General features: G+C 43.3%; 1 protein-coding gene across 2 annotated transcripts in view; it reads right to left on the bottom strand.

Moving 5' to 3' along the window:
• Nucleotides 1-19,774, bottom strand: part of sNPF-R (short neuropeptide F receptor) — a 30,497-nt gene extending 10,723 nt beyond the window's left edge. Inside the window, exons 1-2 of one of the 2 annotated variants that reach the window (NM_001275157.1) lie at nt 19,637-19,774; nt 4,874-6,898 (exon numbers count right to left, since the gene is read on the bottom strand). In NM_001275157.1, coding sequence (NP_001262086.1) covers nt 4,880-6,682 — 1,803 coding nt within the window. In that variant the 5' untranslated portion in view covers nt 6,683-6,898; nt 19,637-19,774 and the 3' untranslated portion in view covers nt 4,874-4,879. Of the gene's footprint in view, nt 1-4,873; nt 6,899-19,264 lie in introns of both variants that reach the window. The other variant, NM_079452.3, reaches the window with a different exon arrangement.
• Nucleotides 19,775-20,597: the final 823 nt, after the last annotated feature.

Raw genomic sequence — 20,597 nt, forward strand, 5'->3', positions numbered from 1 at the left:
TTTTTACTCATAAATTTCCCGCAGGCTGTCCTTAGCACCTAATTTGGCCCACTTTAAAGTGGTCTTGGCTCCAAGACTCCAAGGCTGCAGGACTCGAGAATCCCAGACTAGAACCGGAATCGGATGCCATCCCTCTGCTGTCCTTTCCGCTTTCCGTTTTAATTGTTTGCTCAACACCTTGGCCAGTTTGCCTAGCCACCCATTGTTGGCTTCAGCCTTGCTTACCCAACATAATAAAGCTTGTTAGCGTAATTGCTTAATTGGCCAAGTCCATGGCTCTTTCTGTGGATATTCGCCGGGCTCTAATGGCCGTGTTTGTTATTTGTTTTGACCCGATGACCATATGGGCACCAGCACTCTACCAGGCAAACACTGGCAACACATACATATTGGGCTAGCTTGCTGGCCAAACACTTTGAATGGAGTGCGAATTGCATTGGTTGAATGGGTTTCGATGTTAAGTCAAGGGAATTCAGTTACAAAATGTAATATTTAAGTTTTAGAAAAAAAAATTAGCTTCGCCTGAACTCTTTAGACTGCTCTATGTTTCAGTTAATAGTTTCAGAGGCATTTTAGGTTTATCATTCCTTAATTAATATGGGGCTCTTTGTATGTTCCATTCTTCTGCACAGCACTTGGCTCTTTTTTCCATATCAGCCACTCTGATAATTGGAAAATCTGTGGTAAATCTGGTAGCCAGCTGCCACACTATCGATTACCACATGAAAAGGAGGCTAACTGGCATGTGTTCAGGCATCAATTAGAGACTTCCTTTCGGCAAAGAGGGAACTTCATTAAATGCGTTCATTTCCACATCGAATATCTGTCTGTCATTCAAGTTGGCTTATTCACCACCAGCTGCCGTCGGCGTAAAGACGATTTGATATACCTATCCCAAAGTGCCGAAGTGCTCTTAAGACACTTTATTCGCATGTCAGTGGCGTGGCAAAAGGGGATAGTCTTCCCTTAGTAAACAAATTATTGGAATAGAGCTACAATTTATCAAGTACAAGATACTTTGTTACCAAAAAAGAAGGCTGTAATTGGCCCAACTTATTTTTAAAGCGTTTATTGAGCACCCCGCTAAGCCACTGAGTTTTTGCCCTCGTAAAACACTTATATATTTTATATCAGAGTTCTAACTCCCCTTGGAAATGCCGAAGGGAACACATGTTTCGAAGCACCTAAAACCTCCGGATCCCATTCCAAATCCGATTCCAGATCCGTGGAATGAGGAATGAGGACTGCGACGATCGCGTGAACAAGTAAATGCCAGGCAATAATTTTTTTATTGCCAGCCAATGCCAAAAACATTTCGCATCGAGTGTAAGTACATATTGAAATAATGTTATTCCTCTGCGGGCGTGGGAGTGTGGGTGTCTGTCTGATAAGCAGCCAAAGTCCTTGTTATTGTAGCCGTTAAATCCGTACTCACACACATGCAGTGGCACACTTGCACTCCCCCCAAAATGGATGGGGGCGTGGCATGTTTGCCGAACTCTCGATATTTACGAACTTGGTATCGCTTGCGTATCGCTTTAATCAGACTCTTTGATTTTACAACACCATTATGCACTTTTAGTGTGATTGATTGGGGGGTCTGGAAAAGTGGCAAATGCATTTGGGCCATTCGACCATTCGGCCCAAATGCGAATTTACGAATTCAAATTCGATTGGGTAATAAAACAATGTGCATAAAAGGTTAACGATTGGCAATAAAATTCAAGGGTAGTGTCATTCGCAAATATAGAGAAATTTAATTATATTTACGGTGGCATGTGGAGAAAACAACTGCAGGTACTGCAGGTGCTAAAACCAAAACTAGTCAGCAATTCAGAGTTAAATATCCCAAATTCCAGAAATATAAAGCCATTTAAATGTATTCTCAATTTGGTGCGTTTTGTTTTTGCTATTTGTATGAAAACATTTATTGACCATAGTGAAATTTTAAGTCCTGAACGAACACATTTGCCTACCGCCTAAAACAGCGAAAAATGGGCTCATATTTACCAATTCGCAGTTGATGTTGCTTATACCGAAAATTCCAATTGCATCCGTGTGGTTCGGGGCAAATACTTACTGCGGTGAGTGTTTCAAATTGCTGCAAATTTGATCTAAATAAAAGCGAGAACTTTTGTGCCTGGCACTTTTGGTCTGGAAACTTTGCAACAGTTATCAGTGGCAGTCCGGCTTACATTGTTCTCAATCGAAGTCACGACAACTTTTTGCCACCGTTTGCCATTGGCAGACATGCAGCTTGCTGCACTGAGAGAAATTCAGTTGAGGAATTGAAATTTTTAGTTAGTTACATGCATTCTCAAGCAGTCAAACCATTTTCATCTAATCTGGAATATACATACACACAGAGCAGCTGGGCACTTGCTGATAAATTTTTCCAGTGCGTCAGTGCAAATTGTTAAATAAAACTTTCGCACTTGCTTACAAAAGGATGCCGAGAGTCCTGCCAGACTGCTCCAAATGCGGAGCAGTGAACCTCATGCATAATGCAGATGGTCGGACATGCAGCCATCTCGCTGAGGAGATTACAGTCGGTCTCTGTTTGCCGAGAGATGTATTTGAGATATGCGGGGCATTCCTACAGCCATTCACTCATTCATTCGGTTTATTCGGAGCCCATCCTGGCACTCTAGCTCCCAGTTCCAAGCTCCGCCGCCGCACAAGTCCTGGCCACAGGAGCTCCGCTTATTTACTGTCCGGCTTGTCAGGCCGGCAGGGTAATTAGGCAGAGTCGTGTGGGATTGTGCCTAGCTAACGACCCGCCTGAATAATTCATTAGCCGGAGGTCCTCAGCCCCGCTATTCACTATGCCACATACACCATCCACTATCCACATCCTGGTCTCGCTGGGCATCTGTGCTTTCCAAAACCCACCGCAAACATAACCCAAATGCAAACAAGAACATCCTCTGGCTAGTTGGTATTTCACTGGGTACTTTTGAGTACTCTGCCCCAGATTGAGGAAAGCCACTGAGAAGTGCACATATGTGCATTAAATGCCACTACTACTACTACTACTGGCTTTTTCCATTTGCGTAATATTGAAAGATATCCATTTTGCCACAATCACACTATAAACAATATTTATTTCGCCCAAGTGAAAGTTTGTCAAATTGACGAACAACGTAGATTTATTTTCTGTGAAACGATTTTCAATTTCTTTATTTGTTTTGCCTTTCAAATCTTTGCCTTTAGACGAATTAAATGTATTTATAAACTTTACGACCCATTCCAAGCACTCTGGCTAGACATCTGTATAACATAAGATTTGACGATTATAAATGGCAATGGGCTTCGGAATAATGTAAATTTTCCTTGGCATATATTGGCCGAGTTTAGATGGTAATTTGTGTGTACATATATTAGGTATATTTATGTTGTGCACCTGTCCAATTTGGCCGGATAAAAATGATAAAGGGGGAGGAGGAGGAAGAGGTTGGCCGAAACGTTAAAGGGTCGCTTTATTGTCGACACGTTTCTCATATTTCTGTAATCCATTACCAAGTCTTGGCCATCCGTCACGGACTCACAGCCTCCGGCGGACTTCAAAAGTTCTCCGGCTGGCCATTTTAAGCAGAAACTTTATGCGTAACGATTTTCTCATGCCTTCTAAGCCGCTTATGTCGAAGATGTTATGCTCTTGAAAATATTTGTGTAAACCGACCAATTTAAATAGTATTCAACCAGCAGGGAAAGTCATACCGATTGGTGGTTGATAATTTAAAGTATTTTAATTCACTTAATTCCAATTTATTTAACATGAAATAAGTCTCAAGTTAAAGCATAAAAACTGAATTTGTAGCTACGAAAAAATGTTATCAATAAATATATACATTTTCTATCCGAATGAACCAAAAATATATTAAAATCGGAGATCCTGTCAAGTCTTACATATTTGCACTGCAGCTGAAGCTACTTAAAATGCAATTATCGTGTACTTTTCCCCATAAATTTCAGCAGAGTATCAAAACTGTCAGAAATGTTGTACTGGTAACCAAGTTACAGCAGTTGGTAACCTCCAAAATACATGCTTTTTATTACCGTCTGGAAGAGCGGAGGGCCGCCAGGAGGTCGAGATTTGTGCGCTGACAGGAAGCAACTTTTGGCTGACTCATGGCAGTTGATTTACTGCTCTCACCGGTGCACGGGAATGGGTAATGGGTAATGGTACTATGCAGGTAAGTGTTCTGGCCTGGCCCACAGACTGCAGCTCGACAAATGAAATTTTGGCCCGAAACACTGGGAGGAAAATCTGCTGCCAGATGATGGCCTTTGTGGCCTCCAAAGGCAGGAGGGTTTGGGTACGTGGAAAGTGCTCGAGTTCGTTGTGCTTCCACTGCACATTTTATTTTATTTTAAATTCATGCTGGCTTGCTCGCATTCTGATTTCGCTCCCACTAATGGGCTGCTCTTTGTCCCGAAGGAAAGGGAATGAGTCCTTCGTCAAAATTCTCTGTGATTCGGTAAGCAATTTTCCATCTTGCACAATCGCAATCAACCGATGAGCTTGCAATCCGCTCGACGCCCTCCTTTCGACTGCAAGGATGTGGCATATGAGGATTTTTCGGTGATATTGATAAATGCAACTCCTCCTGTCGTTGGCTGAATGCGACTGATTTTCCTTCAACAGGGATTTATTAAGCTTACACTAATGTGGTGTAAAAAGCAATGCATACATACATGTGACTTAAGTAGGGTGGCCAAACCAAATCGCTTTTTTTTTGATTAAAGGTTAACTGAAATTCGGCATTCTAGTTTGGCTGATGAGGGAAACACACCAACACACCCGACACATCCTTACACATTTATTTTTCTTTTTGTTACTATATAGAGTCCCTGCCTCCAAGTTACTTACCCTATCTCAGTTGATTCGCCTCCCCAGCTCTGCCCCACCACCGGCGCCGATTGCCTCGCCCAGCTCGACCATCACATCCGAGTCCTGGCAGTGACTCGTACTCGTCTCCAGAATGCTGATCCCGGTGGTATTATCCGTGCTGACGAACGGCGTCTCGCTGAAGCGCACCTCCACGGTCTGCTCGTCGCCGGAGTCCAGGTAATCCCCGTCCGTCTCGTCTGTCCGCCGGCGGATTCGCCTCGTCAGCTCCACCTGTTGATGGTGTGACGGCTGCAGCTGGTGCATCTGATGGTCGCCACCGTGCACCAGGGCGGCGTTAATGCCGCGCCCGCTAAGGATTGGCGACACGGCACCCGTGCCATTGCCGTAAGTCGGCTCCCTGGGGATAATCAGCAGCTTCTCCTTGGGCAGACAGGTCTCCTGGGTGATGCCGTTCTCGTCCTGGTCGTCGGCGTCCAGACTGCCACCGCCCATGCCACCATCCCCCTTGCCATGATGCAGTCGCGGACCACAGGTGTTCCGATCACTCCGATTATAGCCCCTGGTGATGTTGATGATGTTGTTGTTCGAGGGATTAAAGCAGGGCAGCACGTGCTTGAACTCCTTGCGGAAGTTCTCGTTCAGCCAGGCGTACAGGAAGGGATTGTAGCAGGTGGAGCTCATGGCAATAGAGTGGGCCACAAAGAAGAATAGGATGTAGAAGCGCCACTCGTTGGACTTGTCATCGAAGTCATCGAATATGTTGACCACATTGATGGGCAGCCAGCTGAGTCCGAATACCGCCACCATGGCGATGAGCATGCGGTTGGTGCGCTTCTTGCGATCCCGATCCGCCTCCTCCCGTCTCGAGGATTTCGATCCCGGCTTGGCCCTGGCCCGCTGGTTTAGCTTCACCGATATCCACACGTAGCAAATCGAGATGATGAAGAAGGGCAGCACAAACTGCAGAGTGGTTGTGATGGCACCGAACACCTTCCGGTACTGCTCCGATGGCCAGTTCTCCTCGCAGTACACCCGCACATAGGGCATCTCCGGTCCCGTTGATCCGGCGGTCATCACCTGCATATAGGCCTGGGTGGCCGAGGTAGAGTCCGGCGCCTCGATGAATCCTGATCCCTGGGCCACAAAGCTTCCGTTTAGCATTAGAGTGGCCTCCACCAGGGTCTCGTTGCCTGTCTGCGTTCCGTTCACCAGCTCGTTGGTCATCTTCATGTACATGCCGTAGGGAACGGTGGCCAGCAGGGCTATCACCCAGATGCTCACTATGATCCCGATGCAGGTGGAGAGCTTCATGCGCGGATGGAAGGGGTATATGATAACGAAGTACCGATCGATGGCAATCGAGGTGAGGGTCAGCGTGGATATGTAGATGCTGCATCCCTGGGCAAAGGACACCAGATGGCACAGACTCCTGCCGAAGGCCCAGCGACCCATGAACGTGTAAAGCGGAGTAAATGGCACCGCCAGGACGCAGAGCAATATGTCCGACAGGGCCAGATTCGTGATGAATATATTGGTCACAGTCTGCATGGCCCGATTCCTCAGAACTACGTAGCAAACCAGGACATTTCCGAAGACACCCAGGACAAAGACCGTGGCGTACAGGACGTAGAAGAAGATTTGCACGAACTGGTTGTGAATGATCCCGCCGCTCCTATCCTCATCCGATGCAGCCACATCCGCCAAGATAGCGCTAGTAGTTCCCGGCGACGTTAGGCTCCAGTTGGTTGTGCTGACCAATGGCAGCTGGCTGGTGCTGATGGAGGAGGAGGTGGTGGTGATGGTGCTCAGCCAGCTTAAGTTGGCCATCTTTACGGCTCCCGGGGCTAATGAGTTGAGTGGTGGTTGTGTGCTCGACTTGCTGCCGGTGGTTCCGGTTCGGATGCGCACCACTTAAGCGGCCATTTCCGTCGCCGGCGGAACTGAGCTCCTTACCCGATGGATGGCCTGGCCGAAAAGCACTTGGCTGCTTAGAGAGCCGTGTGCGATATTCCGCTCATCGCTAATTGACTGAGCCGTTGAGTTCTGAAAGTGCATACAAATGTAGAAAGTTTCAGTTGGAATAACATTGTACAGTTTAATATAAATGTTTCAAGCCATGTTTAACCGAAACTATTAAAGAACAAGTGGCTAAAATATCATTACATCTGCATCATTAGGCATTGGAGATTGCCCTCGAAGTTCGTCAATAAAATCGATGATAGTAAGTGCCTTACAACCGTGTAAAACTCAACTCAATTTATTTCAAAGTTTTCAGCAGGGAATTCGTCTTAAACGGACTTAAAAACTAAGTTTCCCGCTGGTACATCACATTCCCGCCCCGCAACATTATTCCCACCCCAAAAACTTTGCTCTCACTTTTTCAGTTCTGCCCTTTGTTTGTCTGCTTTTTGGCCAAAAGGGATTAAGTTGTTGCCCCGACTAGCTTCTACTTTTGGTTGCTGTCAGGACACGCTTGCTCGGCTCCCAGCTTCCAGCTTCCAGCTTCGAGCTGGGCTTCCAGATTCGGGGCACTGAGTTTATTAAAAACAATGCCAATGTGACAGTTGCTGTCTCTAACTGGGCATTAAGAATGAAGTCTTGAGACCCCGACACCAACCGCTATTCGGACAGCTTAAGACTGAGATGAGTTGCATACTAATTCCCCCAAAGATTGTTTTCTTTGCAAAGAAACTAGTTTTAATCATTCAGAAGCACTATATGTTTTGAAATCAATTAGAAATATGTTGAAAAGTAAGTAACTCGTGGCATACACATTTTTTTCCATACTTTAAGACTGCTTGATTAAGGATTTAAAGGCCTATCCTGTATTTTATAGTTTACTTTACTTTAATTCCAAAACATTGTATGTGCTGTCTAGAGGATACAGTAAACTGAAGCTAAAGATTCTAAGCCGCATTCAACAAAGCCGCATTCCCTCTGTGGAAAGCTTTTCACAATTAGAAGCAGATCCTGGCCAGCAGTCGAAGGAGATTATCAGTAACCCATTACCCAAGAAGCCCACTCGCCACAATGGCCAGCAATTAGGAGCTGCAACCAATCGGAACAATTGGTAATTGCCAGATACCCAAAACAATTGGTAAGCTCTCCATTGTACACTTCATTGTGGGCGGCATTTAATCTTATGTTTTCAATAGCAGGAAGTTCTGGGAATTTTATTGCTTCCCCGAAGGTCGAACGTTTTGGCAACCAAGCGAGCAACCAAAAGCCATCGATGCAAATATGCCGATGGCTGACGGCTTCTGATCACGTACAGCAACTAAATGCAAATTTAATTGGATTCATCTAACAACGTTCCGGAAAAGTTTTGGCCAACATGCAGGTGTGCACATGCACATGTAGGCGACTCCAACAAAAACCTGTTTGTTAAGTCGTCCAATATTCGGTCCAAAACCCGGATAATCACGATCTCCGGGCAATTTCGGGGGTACTTTACAAGGTTGCAAATTGAATTCCTGCGCTTAATGAACACATGACGAACACCCCCGGGTCACAGATAACAAGGTCAATATAGTCGACACGAAAGGGCGAGTATTTTGCAGATGGCAAAACTTAATTAGAACTCGAGACCATTGTGTCATTAGAAGGAGGAAAAAGTTTGTGCAGTATGCCGCAGAAATCCTTTTGACAACCTAAGGAGTAAAACTTTTTACGGCAAAGTTTGCAAAACTAATTGAAAGCTTCTCAAAAGCCCCAAAGGAAAACAAACAAAAGAACCCATGAAATTTGCGATTTAAATATGCCACCTTATAGACATTTAACCATTATAGATGGTGGTCAATCAAACTTGAAACATTAATCATTGAAAATGAAAAACAATAATAAATCTAATCAAGCTCAAGGTTTTCCTTATTTATTACCATTATGTATCCATTAACAAAAAAAAAACCATCAAAGACAAGGTGGACAGGAGAAATTGCTAAAAAATTACTCCAGATATTACGGAAAGTATCTCACAGCCCGGATGTTTTGCAATCCGGTTAACAAGAGGAATGTCCATGGAATTTTGAGCCGCGGGGCAAACGGCGGCAGTATAATCATTTTGATAAATTAATAGAAAACAGGAGCAGGTTGAGGGAGCCTTGAATGCCGGATATTGTGTCCTGGGGATAACAACAACGTGGAAACAAGAAAAATTGCCAGTTAACAACTTTTTGTTTTGACATTCTTTTTATGAACGCATTTATCCAGGGATTGCCTGGCGTGGCCCATAAACTCCATCACAATCATTACCAGCAGCCGGCATTGGCAAGTCCCGAGTGTCGTCGGCATCATCATCGCGTTCATCCTGGATTCTGCGACCTGCCCCTTTTCTCTCGCCTCCATTGTCCTTCTGCAGGACTCACGCGCCGCACTTCTCCCATTATCATTACTAACAAGGCAGGTTGAGTGTGTCATCTTGGCGGTCCTTTCCGTGATCTGCGACACTTCGTAATTTTAATTTTGATGCATTTGTCACCATTTTTGTGCGCTTTTATGAGCTACACTGCGCGAAAAGCTGATCAGGGCCGAAATAAATGTGTTTAATATATATGTGTAATGGAGTAAACAAGTAATATTTATGTTTAAGCACCATTATCGGCATTCTTGCAGATTCTTGTTATTAAACAGCATGTTTGTGGCTTACACATTTTTAGTTGTTTAGCTAAATTCTTTTCTGTGTACTGAGCCGAGCGTGACATAATGAAACAAGGCCAGGGAGAGAACAAACGCTCACTTCAATGGTGTTTTTTTTGCTTTCGCAATATCAGGAACATCCGCATCCGCATCCACATCAAACTGTTCGACTCCTCCTTAAGTGCTAGTATATGGCCTACTTATAGGCGCTTGGGGAGTTTTATGGCGACAAGGTGCATGCGACCTCCAGAGGGCAGAGCCATTAATGAATTCGCCATCGCTTCGGGCTTAAAGATGCAGTTAAAGTGTATCTCAATGGACTGTCAGGATGTTTATGGGTGCGCAGGATAGCCAAAACACAGTGCTAAAAAAGGCGAGCGGACAGGACATCCTCTGGGTCCTTTTATGCGCCCAAAGACCTTTTGATTTCCCATTTACGGCAACCGACGATCCGGACGGAATTAAATGAAAAGCAAATTAAATATCTTGTGGGTGACTCCACTTAAGGAAGACAGTTTGCTCGGAAATATATAAGCTACATCATACGGTTTATTGTTTCTCAGGTTATTAAACACACTGACTTATTTATTATAAATACATCCTTTTCACAGACTTCCCTAAAAACAGTCAACTGACAAAAGCTTGAACAAAAACAATAAATGCGATACAGGCCAGATAGCAATCGGAAAACAATCAAACACCATTTGTTTAATTGCAAAGCAAACGCTATCTATCAGGAAATATTCGAATATTAATGGATTTAAATTGAAAACATATGATAAATTTAGTTGAGTTAAACCACTAAGCATCCGAATCTTTTACCAACCAACTAGATATATTATATATATATATTTTTCAGTCTCTTTCCAGGAATAAAGTTGATTAAGCTCGTTTGCGTGTCGCCATTAGCTATTTATTGAGCATATTTTCACGGAAACTTTCGGCTGAACCTGCAGTACGAGCCACACCGGAAAAGCAGATGGAAACTATGCCATTAGCAGGCCACGGGATTTGCCACCAACTCCACTAACGATTGGCCGGAGTGGCCGGTGATCAATGCCGAGCTTTTTGCACTAATTAACATGGCTATTTCTGTGATAATCAATTACAAAGTTTGCGGACAAGTTGGCGTTAGTTTCGCTTCAAAGAGCTGCAAAAAGAATAAAGTTTGCTCGCCGCCTAGGAAATTACTCAAGATATTAGAGGTCCCACAGACAGATGAACAGACACAGGCCGTTGGGAGCATGTGTTCAATGTCTGCGTCAGTGTCATGGATCGATTGATGACGCGGAATTTAATTAAAATTTTGCCTGAATTTTTCTGGTTTTTGCGCTTTTTTTCCGATGCCATAGCACTGGCACTTTAATTGGTTGCCTCACTTGTTAGCAGCCACTTTGCACTTAGCTACTTTTGAAATGTAGGCTTCGAGAATTATTCATACACATATGAGTATGTACGTACATATATACTCATATATATACATATATACTCATTCGATTGAGAGCTGCGGCGGGTTAATTTATTTACATGATTTATATGCCCTGCAACTAATTAGAGAGTTATTTCCATTTGGCTCTCGATGCACACGAATCGAGGGCAATCTTCCAGTAACTGACTCACTCAATGCGGGTATTTGCCACATTTACGATGGACACATAAATATTGAGTATATGCACACAACGCTCCGAATCGCATATATCAAAGTCCACATCGAAGTAATAGTCATAAGTGGGCAAAAAGTAGGGAAATTTCAATCGGTAGTGAGACTTAAATACTCTTTGGCTTGCTACAAAAATAGGTCTGGGTATAATTAATATTAGATTACTAATAAATAGAAACGATTGTGGAATATTCAGAAACTGCAGTTGAGAAAGAGAGACATTTCAACTCGAGCCCTTTTAGACTTAACTATTGTACATACCTGTGACCACATTAATGCTCCTCTAATGCCCTGACTATGGCCATATCCAAAATAGCAATTGCCATGGCTCCTAGAGGTGCTCCCCTCCAAAATGTGCCCAAAATCTCCGGACTCTCCCAACTCCGATGCCCATCCCTGTGCCAGCGGGCTAAGCCCATTAAGGTCCATGTGGACAAACCCGACGATAAGCGTCAGCGGCATTCGCATAAAGATAACGCTGAAATCAAACTAAATGGCTAAAATTGGCAGGCAACAACAACCAGCACAGCGGCAACAGGAAATCCAGGCGGTAATATTTTATCAAAAGCAACAAAAAATCAAACCAAAAAAAAAAAAAGAATGCTGAAATCGCATATAAAAATCACAGTTAAACATTATTAGAAAGATTGGGGGCAGGAATGGCCATTAATAAGATTGTTTTAGCAAGAATTTACGGCCAAGGGCGGGCCTTTTTGGCCAACTCCTCGCCCCTGGTTCGTTGATTCCCTGGTTCCCTGATCCCCTGATCCCCTGATCCCATGGCAAACACCATGGCCAGTCAAGCCAAAATGTAAACAAGTCAGCATACCGATGGGCCTGTTTCTATGGATTTCTTCCAGTTGGGCTTGCTTTCCCCACTTTTTCCCCCATGCTGAGCAGAATATAACAGACCTGACAGTCTATTCGAATTCGAAAATTGAAATGTTTGCTAACACGAGCCACTTAAAGTAGGAAACAGGAATTGCGGAAAAAAGTGGAAAAAAGCTGAAAAACCGAAACGAATTTCAAACAAATTACACGGGCACTTTTGGCCAACGTTCAACGAGGCATGCGGCCAAAGAGCCATCAGTTCCAGAGGTCAAAGGTCCCCACTGTGTGTTTGTGTGTGGTAAGTGGTTTCCTCAACGAGCTTTAAAGTCCCTCGAAAAAATACAATTTGAATATGGCGAGCAATTACAATTGCCACGTACTCACCCCCACACCCACACCCACACACAAAAAACAAAATGGTCGGGCCAATTATGATCCGTCGGAATCAACAATGAAAACAACAATACTCGTAATAGGCCATTCTTTGTGATGGCCAGCAATCTAAGCTATTCGAGTGCCAGGATTATTGGCTTAGCAATTTTTTAAAATTGTAGAAGAACCTTCAAGCATTCGTGAGAGGCTCGGAAAATATATTTTTAAAAATTTAATCCTTATTTGGTAAGCCATTGGGATTAATGTGCAGATAATTGGTGAATTATATACATAGGTCTTAGTGGTACTTGTCCAAATTTTACATATTATTATTTTCAAATCAATTTAACTTACTAAAACACAGTACAATATAATAATCAAGGGAATGATTCTAAAGTCTAATACAAAGTAGGTATATTTTCTTTGATAGCGTAACAAATCAGACTTATGTGTAAATAGTATGTATTCTGTCAAAAGCCGTACTTCTTCCGTTTGTCGGCACTTGTTAGAGCCCAGAATAACGGGTTCCAGAAAACTAACCAAGCAGTTTTCCTGTTGGCCTGCAACCTTAAGATAAGTATAACTGGACCAGTTAAGACAGGCAGGACATTTTCCGGCCATTTCCCAGTCGGGGAGTCTTGGTTGAATGCTTAATAATTTTACGTAAGCTTTTTGGCAGCCGAGTGCCTGCTGCTGAAACAGCTGAAACTTCTGAGAATCGTATGCACTCGCAGTTGTCATGAGCTGGCCACCACCCACTCCCCGGGCAGATTTCCCAACCCCCACCCACAAACGCAACCCGTTCCCAGTAGTAATAACCGAAACGCAAGCCGAGTCTGAAATAAAAATGCAAATGCCAAGGACACAGCAGCGACGAACTTTCGAGTGGTCGACATGTGGTGGCGTTTTGGCCGGGGGCGTGCCGACCGCAGTCTTAGTTTGCAGGACTAGGACCAATGACAGGAGGTGTGGCTAACAAGGACACTCGTCCTTATCTCCCCCCTCTGTCTGTCTGTTCGTCTGGCCGTGTTGTCAGCCACTGCTTTCTTCGGCTTGTTTACTCACAATTTTCATTTGGCATATGCAAGGACAATAATTTCACTTACAACTCGTAGTTCGAGTCCTTAAGGTCATTCGTATTTTCCGATTATCTTTTTGGCCCCATGAAGTAGGCTTTCTGTTTGGCCCTTATGCTTTGAATATCTCAAATATTCTTCATACACAAAAATCCTTTGTATGTTAAATTATTCTATTGCTTAAAGGATGCATTCATATTCAACTACTACTACTACTACTACAACTTGTGTCCCATCTCCCTGTAGCCTTTTTACTTAATTAAGGTGCGGAAAATTACAAGACGAAAATCTATTCTAATTTAATCTCTTGGCGAAATTTATTTTCATTCAATGGAACTCTGCATACAAATTTTCTATTTAGCTGCCCTTTCAATTGAAAGGTAGAGTATCTTCTGCGAATCTCGGAGCCCGTTTGTGTGCAAAGTTCCCTGATGAACTTTCATATGCCACTTCAAGGATAATCAGTAGATTTCAAAGTTTCACCCCCTCCACGGGTCACTGAAACCCTTTTTTTGGCCCAATTCCTTTATCGTTGTTTGTATGGCTCATTTTGTGCCTATTCCTCGTTTGGCATTGCTCACTTGTTTAGGCGCTTAACCTTTTTCCAGCCAGCCGCAGCAACAATAACAAAACCGAAACCAAAACCAATTTCCCTTGTCTTTTGACGCCATTTGTTTGCACAACCTTGGTCCCGGCCGTGTCCTGTGCTCCATCCTCTGCGGACTCCAATGTCCTTGCATAACACACGGCGACATCGGCGGCTCGCACACATACGGCATATGGATGGCACATGGCTCATGGCTGATGGCTCATGGCTGATGGCTCATGGCTGATGGCTCATGGCTGATGGCTCATGGCAAGCCCAACCAATATTCGAACCGTATAAAAATCAATGAATTTTATTGCTACTACACATGGAGCTACCTCACTTCCTCGTCCTTGAGCTGTGGTGTCTGGTTTGTATTGCATATTTCGTTGCACTTTAGGTCTGGATCTCAGGTTCAATTTAAAACGGTCCAGTCCTTGAAGTCTGGGAATCAAAGAATTGCTTCCACCGAAATTACTTGGTCTTTGAAATCTCTCAAAAGGGGTCAATGGAACATGGTACAAATTGGTTTTTATTGAAAGTGATATTTACTTGTGCCCACTTTTCTAAAGGTACTTCATATATATATATATAAAGCACGCTTTTCCCTAATTGTTTTTCATGATGTTTTCAATCTTTTAAATAACTCAAACGATAACAATACCTTTGAGATATTGCATTCGATATCTCACAGCTATACTATCTCTAGAGAATAACCCATTCCAGATGCAGCATGTGCTAGCATGTGAGGGCGGCTGGTTCAAGGGGCAGTGACCATAATTAATTGACCATTTACTGCAGCTTCGCTGCAAAACAGTTGCGGTTGAGCAGGAGACAATGGCTTCATAAATTCAGCTCGAGGAGAGCAATCTCAGCCGGATAAGTGCCGCTCCACGGGTTGTTGTCCTGCCCCGCCCACCGAGAGGGGCAATCCGTTTCGCCATTGTCGTTATCAGAATGTCCCTATCAGAAGGCAGTGCACTGAAAAGTGTCCTTGCCCATCGTCACTCATAATGAGGGATCCACGACCATTGGGCATTCAACGCTCCCGAGACCCAAAACAGTTGGTGTCGCTTCGGTCAGTTGAAGCCCGGGTAAACGCTTTAACATGACCGAGTTTGGCAACCGGAAAATTGTCTTGGAATGCGGGGATATCTTCTCTCGAGGAAATCAACTGGCCTAGACCTTAAAGTCAGGCGAAACAAACCATCGTATGAGATGAGAACAAAAGCACGCGAATATTATCTACGTTGTATATTACCAAAGCGTAAAGGCCTTAATTTTTTATGGCGACTTGGGAGAACAAGAAGCTCGAGAGTTTTATGGCCGTGGAATTCTTAATAAGACAAAAGATTGTTTACTTCATGGTATGTGCATAAACATTTTGACACATTTTTCTTTTAATCGAAATTTAACAGAAAATATAGCGTACTTAGTAATGTTAGCAAATGAATTTTGCAATAATTACAAACAATTTCAAAATGCGATAGAAGCCCTTCAAATGTACGAAAACCTAATCTCCAGACCTGAAATATCTAAAAAGAAACTCTTGCAAATTGAGAACTTGACCTTTTCTGTGGCAGCTGCTTTTGAGCGATTAAGTTATCCCGGGTTGCCACGATACACCCCAGCTGCTGACCTTCATCGGGATTATCCCCTGGCTCTGGCTGTTCTCAATTTCCATTTATCATTATGCAGATTCATGTCTACAATATGTTCATTTAGAAAAATATATGTATGAGGCGGGGAGGAAGGCAAAAGAAGCACTTTGCCCGGTCTATGCAAATTAATAAGCAACTCACTTAAATGCAGGCAAACTGTTGTAAATGGCGTTTTAATCAACGTACCAAGACAACAAACGAAATTAATTAAATGTTCTCTTCATGGCCGGCATCTCGACTAAGCCGGAACGGAGGAGCCCAGACACTAGAACCGCTCACTTATTATCTGGGTTTCGGCCAGAACAACCAGGACAACCCTCCCATCCTTCGAGTCGCCTCCTCCACGTGGAACGTCAATTTTTGCATTTTAATGATATTTGAACCGCGGTGTGGCCCACGATATGGGGTTGCATTGGGAAAAAAACCAGAGACGAAGTGGGGATGGTTTGCGCTACCCACAAAACGATGATGGCCATGAGGATGACGATGGCGATGGCGTTGGTGAAGACCCTGACCAGCTCCAAGCCATATTATAATGAATCGATAAATACACTTCCATGGGGCGCCGCGGAAAAAACTTTCGGCGTCAAATGGATTATTCTAAATAGGTTATGTTTCGGGGAGATGACAAAGCGAAAAGTTCTTTTTGGAACTTTGAAAAGGAATTTGCTTTGTACATTTATATTTAAATGAGGCCTTTTTCATGAATTATTTAGACAAAAAACTTTACACTCTATTAACTTTAGAAAAACCAAGCGCATTTTGATGGCCACCTTTTCGGGATCTTTTCATGTCTTTGAAAGTTTCCGGGGAGTCCAAAATTTACATATGTTTTAAAAAACGTTTAATAAGTTATTTGATACTAGCACTTATCTGCGCATTACAAAATCAGGCTTGGGCACTTTCCCCCACTGAAATCGAACAGCCAAAAGGACTCCAGTATGAATAGGGAATTAATTACGTTGTTGGCCGACGGGTTTGGGCCTCAGTTGGGGGCCCCAATTGCGGTTTCAACATCCATGAAGCTCCCACGAAGTGATTTCTTTCTGCGCATCCCTATTTGGTCCGTCGTTTAATTGAAAAGCAATTAATTTTTTGGCCTGCATTAGGCTGCCCCGCAACCAGCTTGCTTCCCCGCGTGGCTCCCAGAGGACGCTGAATTATTGACAAAAGTTAAGTGAGCAACTGCACGGACCGAAATCATAACCAGACATCGACATCACCAGAGGTAAATTGAAAGGGAGCCCGGAGTCGAGCCGAATCGGGTTGGTTTGGGTTGGTTTGGGTTGGCTGGCTTGGTCTCTGGAGAAATTTGAAAATCCTAGCCACAAACGACTGACTGACTGACTGGCTGACTGGCTGACTGGCTGTCAATGGGGGAGGTAACTAGGGACACCGACCACCCACTCGAAAAACCAGATTACAGGGCGGCAATAGGAGCTAGACCAAAGACCAAGTCAAAGGCAATTCCATAGCCAACTTGGCAGTGCTGGCCTTGGGAATGGCAATCGTTTTATGGCTCCTTGGCTGCCCGGACTTACTCTGGTTGTACGGGAACTGAGAACTGGGGCCTCCATCGCTCAGATTGGCCGTAAAAATGTCACCTGTGACTTGCGACTGTGAGAAATCAAATAAATTCAAGCAGCTGGCCGGCTCTCCCCCCTCTACGCATTTCTTATCAAGCCCTTTGCCTCATAAACACACGAACATATAATGTGTATTTACATACACGCCTTTAGCCTTATGCATTATTTATGCAAAAGTTGGTGGCCAATAAAATGGCAAACGGTTTGAAAAAGCATACAAGCCAAGTGCTTGGAATGAAAATATCGGTTTTGGTCAGCGGTTCGACTAAAAAGTACCCTATCTATACTTTTTCAATTCAGTAATTTCAGCATATCAGTAAATATTTAATAAAAACCGTTTAACCAGCCCGGAATAAGTACTTCGCTTCCATTAAAGTTCCAAAATAAATATTTTGTTAATCCGAAAGCAGTCATAAGAAATAACATACGTTTTCCAACCAAATGCCAATGTTTTGCTTTGAGTTTTGGCTCTGCAAAAATATGTAAATGTTTTCATCGGAATGTGCACATCGCCATTACAGGGAAAAAGGAATTGAACAAATATTTCTCTAAAAATACAGTTGAGCAGAACTTCTATTTTGAAAAAATATTTGGTTTCGGCTAAACTTGCATAAAATTGGGAAAATATTCTACATTATAATATAAAACTGACTTCAATTAGCCGCTCACCTCGTTGGCTTACAAGTGGATAAAACAAATATTTGCAACTTTTACTTGAATTTTTTGGGTTCCAGCTGCTCAATTTGTCACTATTTCGTGGCCCAAAGTTGATTTAAATGCAAATGGGGGAGAATGGAGCTTGAGCAAAAGAGGATAATCGGGTGAGGATATCCAAGACACCATCTTAGCAATTTTCGCCCCAATTGCGAAATTTCGGCGACCTGAAATTGCCACAAAGACCAGTTTTAGTGGCCATCAGGCAGCTTTGGCGCGGTCTGATATGCAAATTGAAATGCGTTTTCCTTTTACTTAGATCCATGGTTGCTCCATTGCTTCCCCACCTTTGAACTATCGTAGGAGTACACCAACTGATGCTAGAATTGCATATAGAATTGCTTCGGGCTTGCGGAATCCTTGAAATGAGCACGCGTATCACGTATACGCAGTGTGCGTCTAAAGATGATCCGATTGAGGGGACTAACTTGGCTGAACTTAAACTCCGCAGGCAGAGTTGAGAACGAGTTTGCATGTGACACCAATGTTCCGCTAATAAGTAAATCAAAGCATCAATCATCCTAAATCACACGATTATCACTTATGACATCTGCGTCCCAAGACAATAATAATGATTAACGTTACGTATACAACGCAGCTAACTTGACCAATTTCCACCTGAACAACATGGTCATTAGCATGCGCCCTTGTTGGGCAAAGCAATCAATGCATTTGTTTATCGAATCAACAATTGATGGATGGCTGGCTGGCTGACTGACTGAATGACTGGCATCCATGTCAGAGGGGATCAATTAGAATCAATCGAAAGTTGTTCGGACTGTCTTTTGTTTATCGTTTCGCCCTACACTCGAGGACCTATTAAAATTAAAGGGAAATTTGCATTTTTAATTAAGGAACAGTGACGACTGAGCCATTTGACTTGGCCATAAAATGTAAACGGACTACGTGGCTCCCCCACCACCACTTTCGATTTCCTTTTAAATGCAATTGGGTTTTCCTAATGTTATCTTCTTTTGCTCTTGCTTTCCATTTAGCCTTCTTGTGCTGTTCTCCATTTTGCTGCTGCTAACTTATTTGTTTTGTCGCAAAACAATATAAAAGTTGAATGTTTTTTTCGGGACCTCCAGTAGGAGGCCCACCAGTCTTTTTTGGCAGCGGAAAAACTTTTCTTTGTGGGAGCGAAAGAAAAGGCCGCAGGAGAAAGTTGACTTGAATTCAATTTGTTCGGATCGTAATGAATATACTCGGGGTTATACATACATCGGTCTGGCCAAAAAACATGTCAAACTTATTTTCGAATACATTTGAGCGTTCCGCCCATACTCACCCCACACTGCGGGATGCTTTAATTTAATGATTTAATTTCAAACTGGCTTCCAGTAAGTTAATCTTTAACTCGCACTCTGGCCGTTAATTATTATTGTTGGGCATTGAGACAAACAGCGGAAAGGCGAAAAGTTTTGGCCCGGCTGGCCACGGGAAAAAGTACTAAACAGGGGGTATAAATAAAAACCGAAAGCTGTCGACCGCCGACGTGTCAACACCGCGTATACGAAATGTATATAAATACAGGGAGGGGAGAAACGGCTCGGAACACAAAAACCAAAAACCGCAAGGATGGAGGCACTCGAGCACGTTTCGGCACTTGTTTGGTCTCCCTTTCACTGCCTCGCTCCCACTTTCGCTATCAGTTCTTTACCGCACAATGAAAATATGTTTCCTTTGCCTTCCGCCGAAGAAAATTTTTCCTCTGTTTGAAAGTCTTGTTTGGGTTTTTCTTTCGGATTTTTCTGCCGATTTTCGCGTCCGTCGTCAACGAAGAATCACAGGCAACTGAACGGTCCAACTTCGTGCGGCTAAACGGCCGACCAACAGGTTACTTGCTGATAAGACCTCGTGAAGAGCCGAGCAACTCGAGTCGTTTCCCTCGCTGCGTATACGTTATATGCAGCATCGTCGGGCTATTACGTATACGCAGCGTTTAACTCACTCAATTGCAAGGGCTTTGAGTGGGCGAGCCAAAAATTGAGTGACTTTTCGTGTCACAAGTGCTGAGTGATTCATGTCAATTATCTGCAAGCCGAGCAGAGCTGAGTGGATGACAGTTTGCGCCCTGAAATGAGCCGTAAACCGCGGAATTCGGTAAGAGGAACTTCATAAATCCATCGCTGAAAGAACCACTGATGTCATGTAAAAGTTTATAATTCGGAATTTGTATCTAAAACCTTAAAGATCGATTTTCTTTCTGCTGAATTTGCAAGGAACTTACCGGCTCGCTAATATTATTAAATACTTTAGGTCTTCACAGGTTACTATATTTAAATAAAGAACTTAAACCAATATGAACAAAAATGTATCTCCTTCTTGTTTGCTTTAATGGGGACCCAACAATTAGCTAATCAAGCATTATATTTCATTTCTTTCGCACACAAGCAGATAGACCATAAATGTATCTCATCCAATTATCGCCATCAGCCTGTGCTTACCTTCTAAACTTCCTCATATATGTATTTACTTCCTACGTTCGTCACCTCATTTCGTCGCTTCTCGCAATTTTACACCCAGCTCTTTCGTCACTGCAATGGTATATCTAATTGTCCTTTAAAGTTGTAACAACTTTAAAACTTTTAAAACGAAATATTGATTTATAAAACTGATAA

The sequence above is a fragment of the Drosophila melanogaster genome, chromosome 3L (assembly GCF_000001215.4).
Source record: "Drosophila melanogaster chromosome 3L".
NCBI classification, from domain to species: domain Eukaryota; kingdom Metazoa; phylum Arthropoda; class Insecta; order Diptera; family Drosophilidae; genus Drosophila; species Drosophila melanogaster.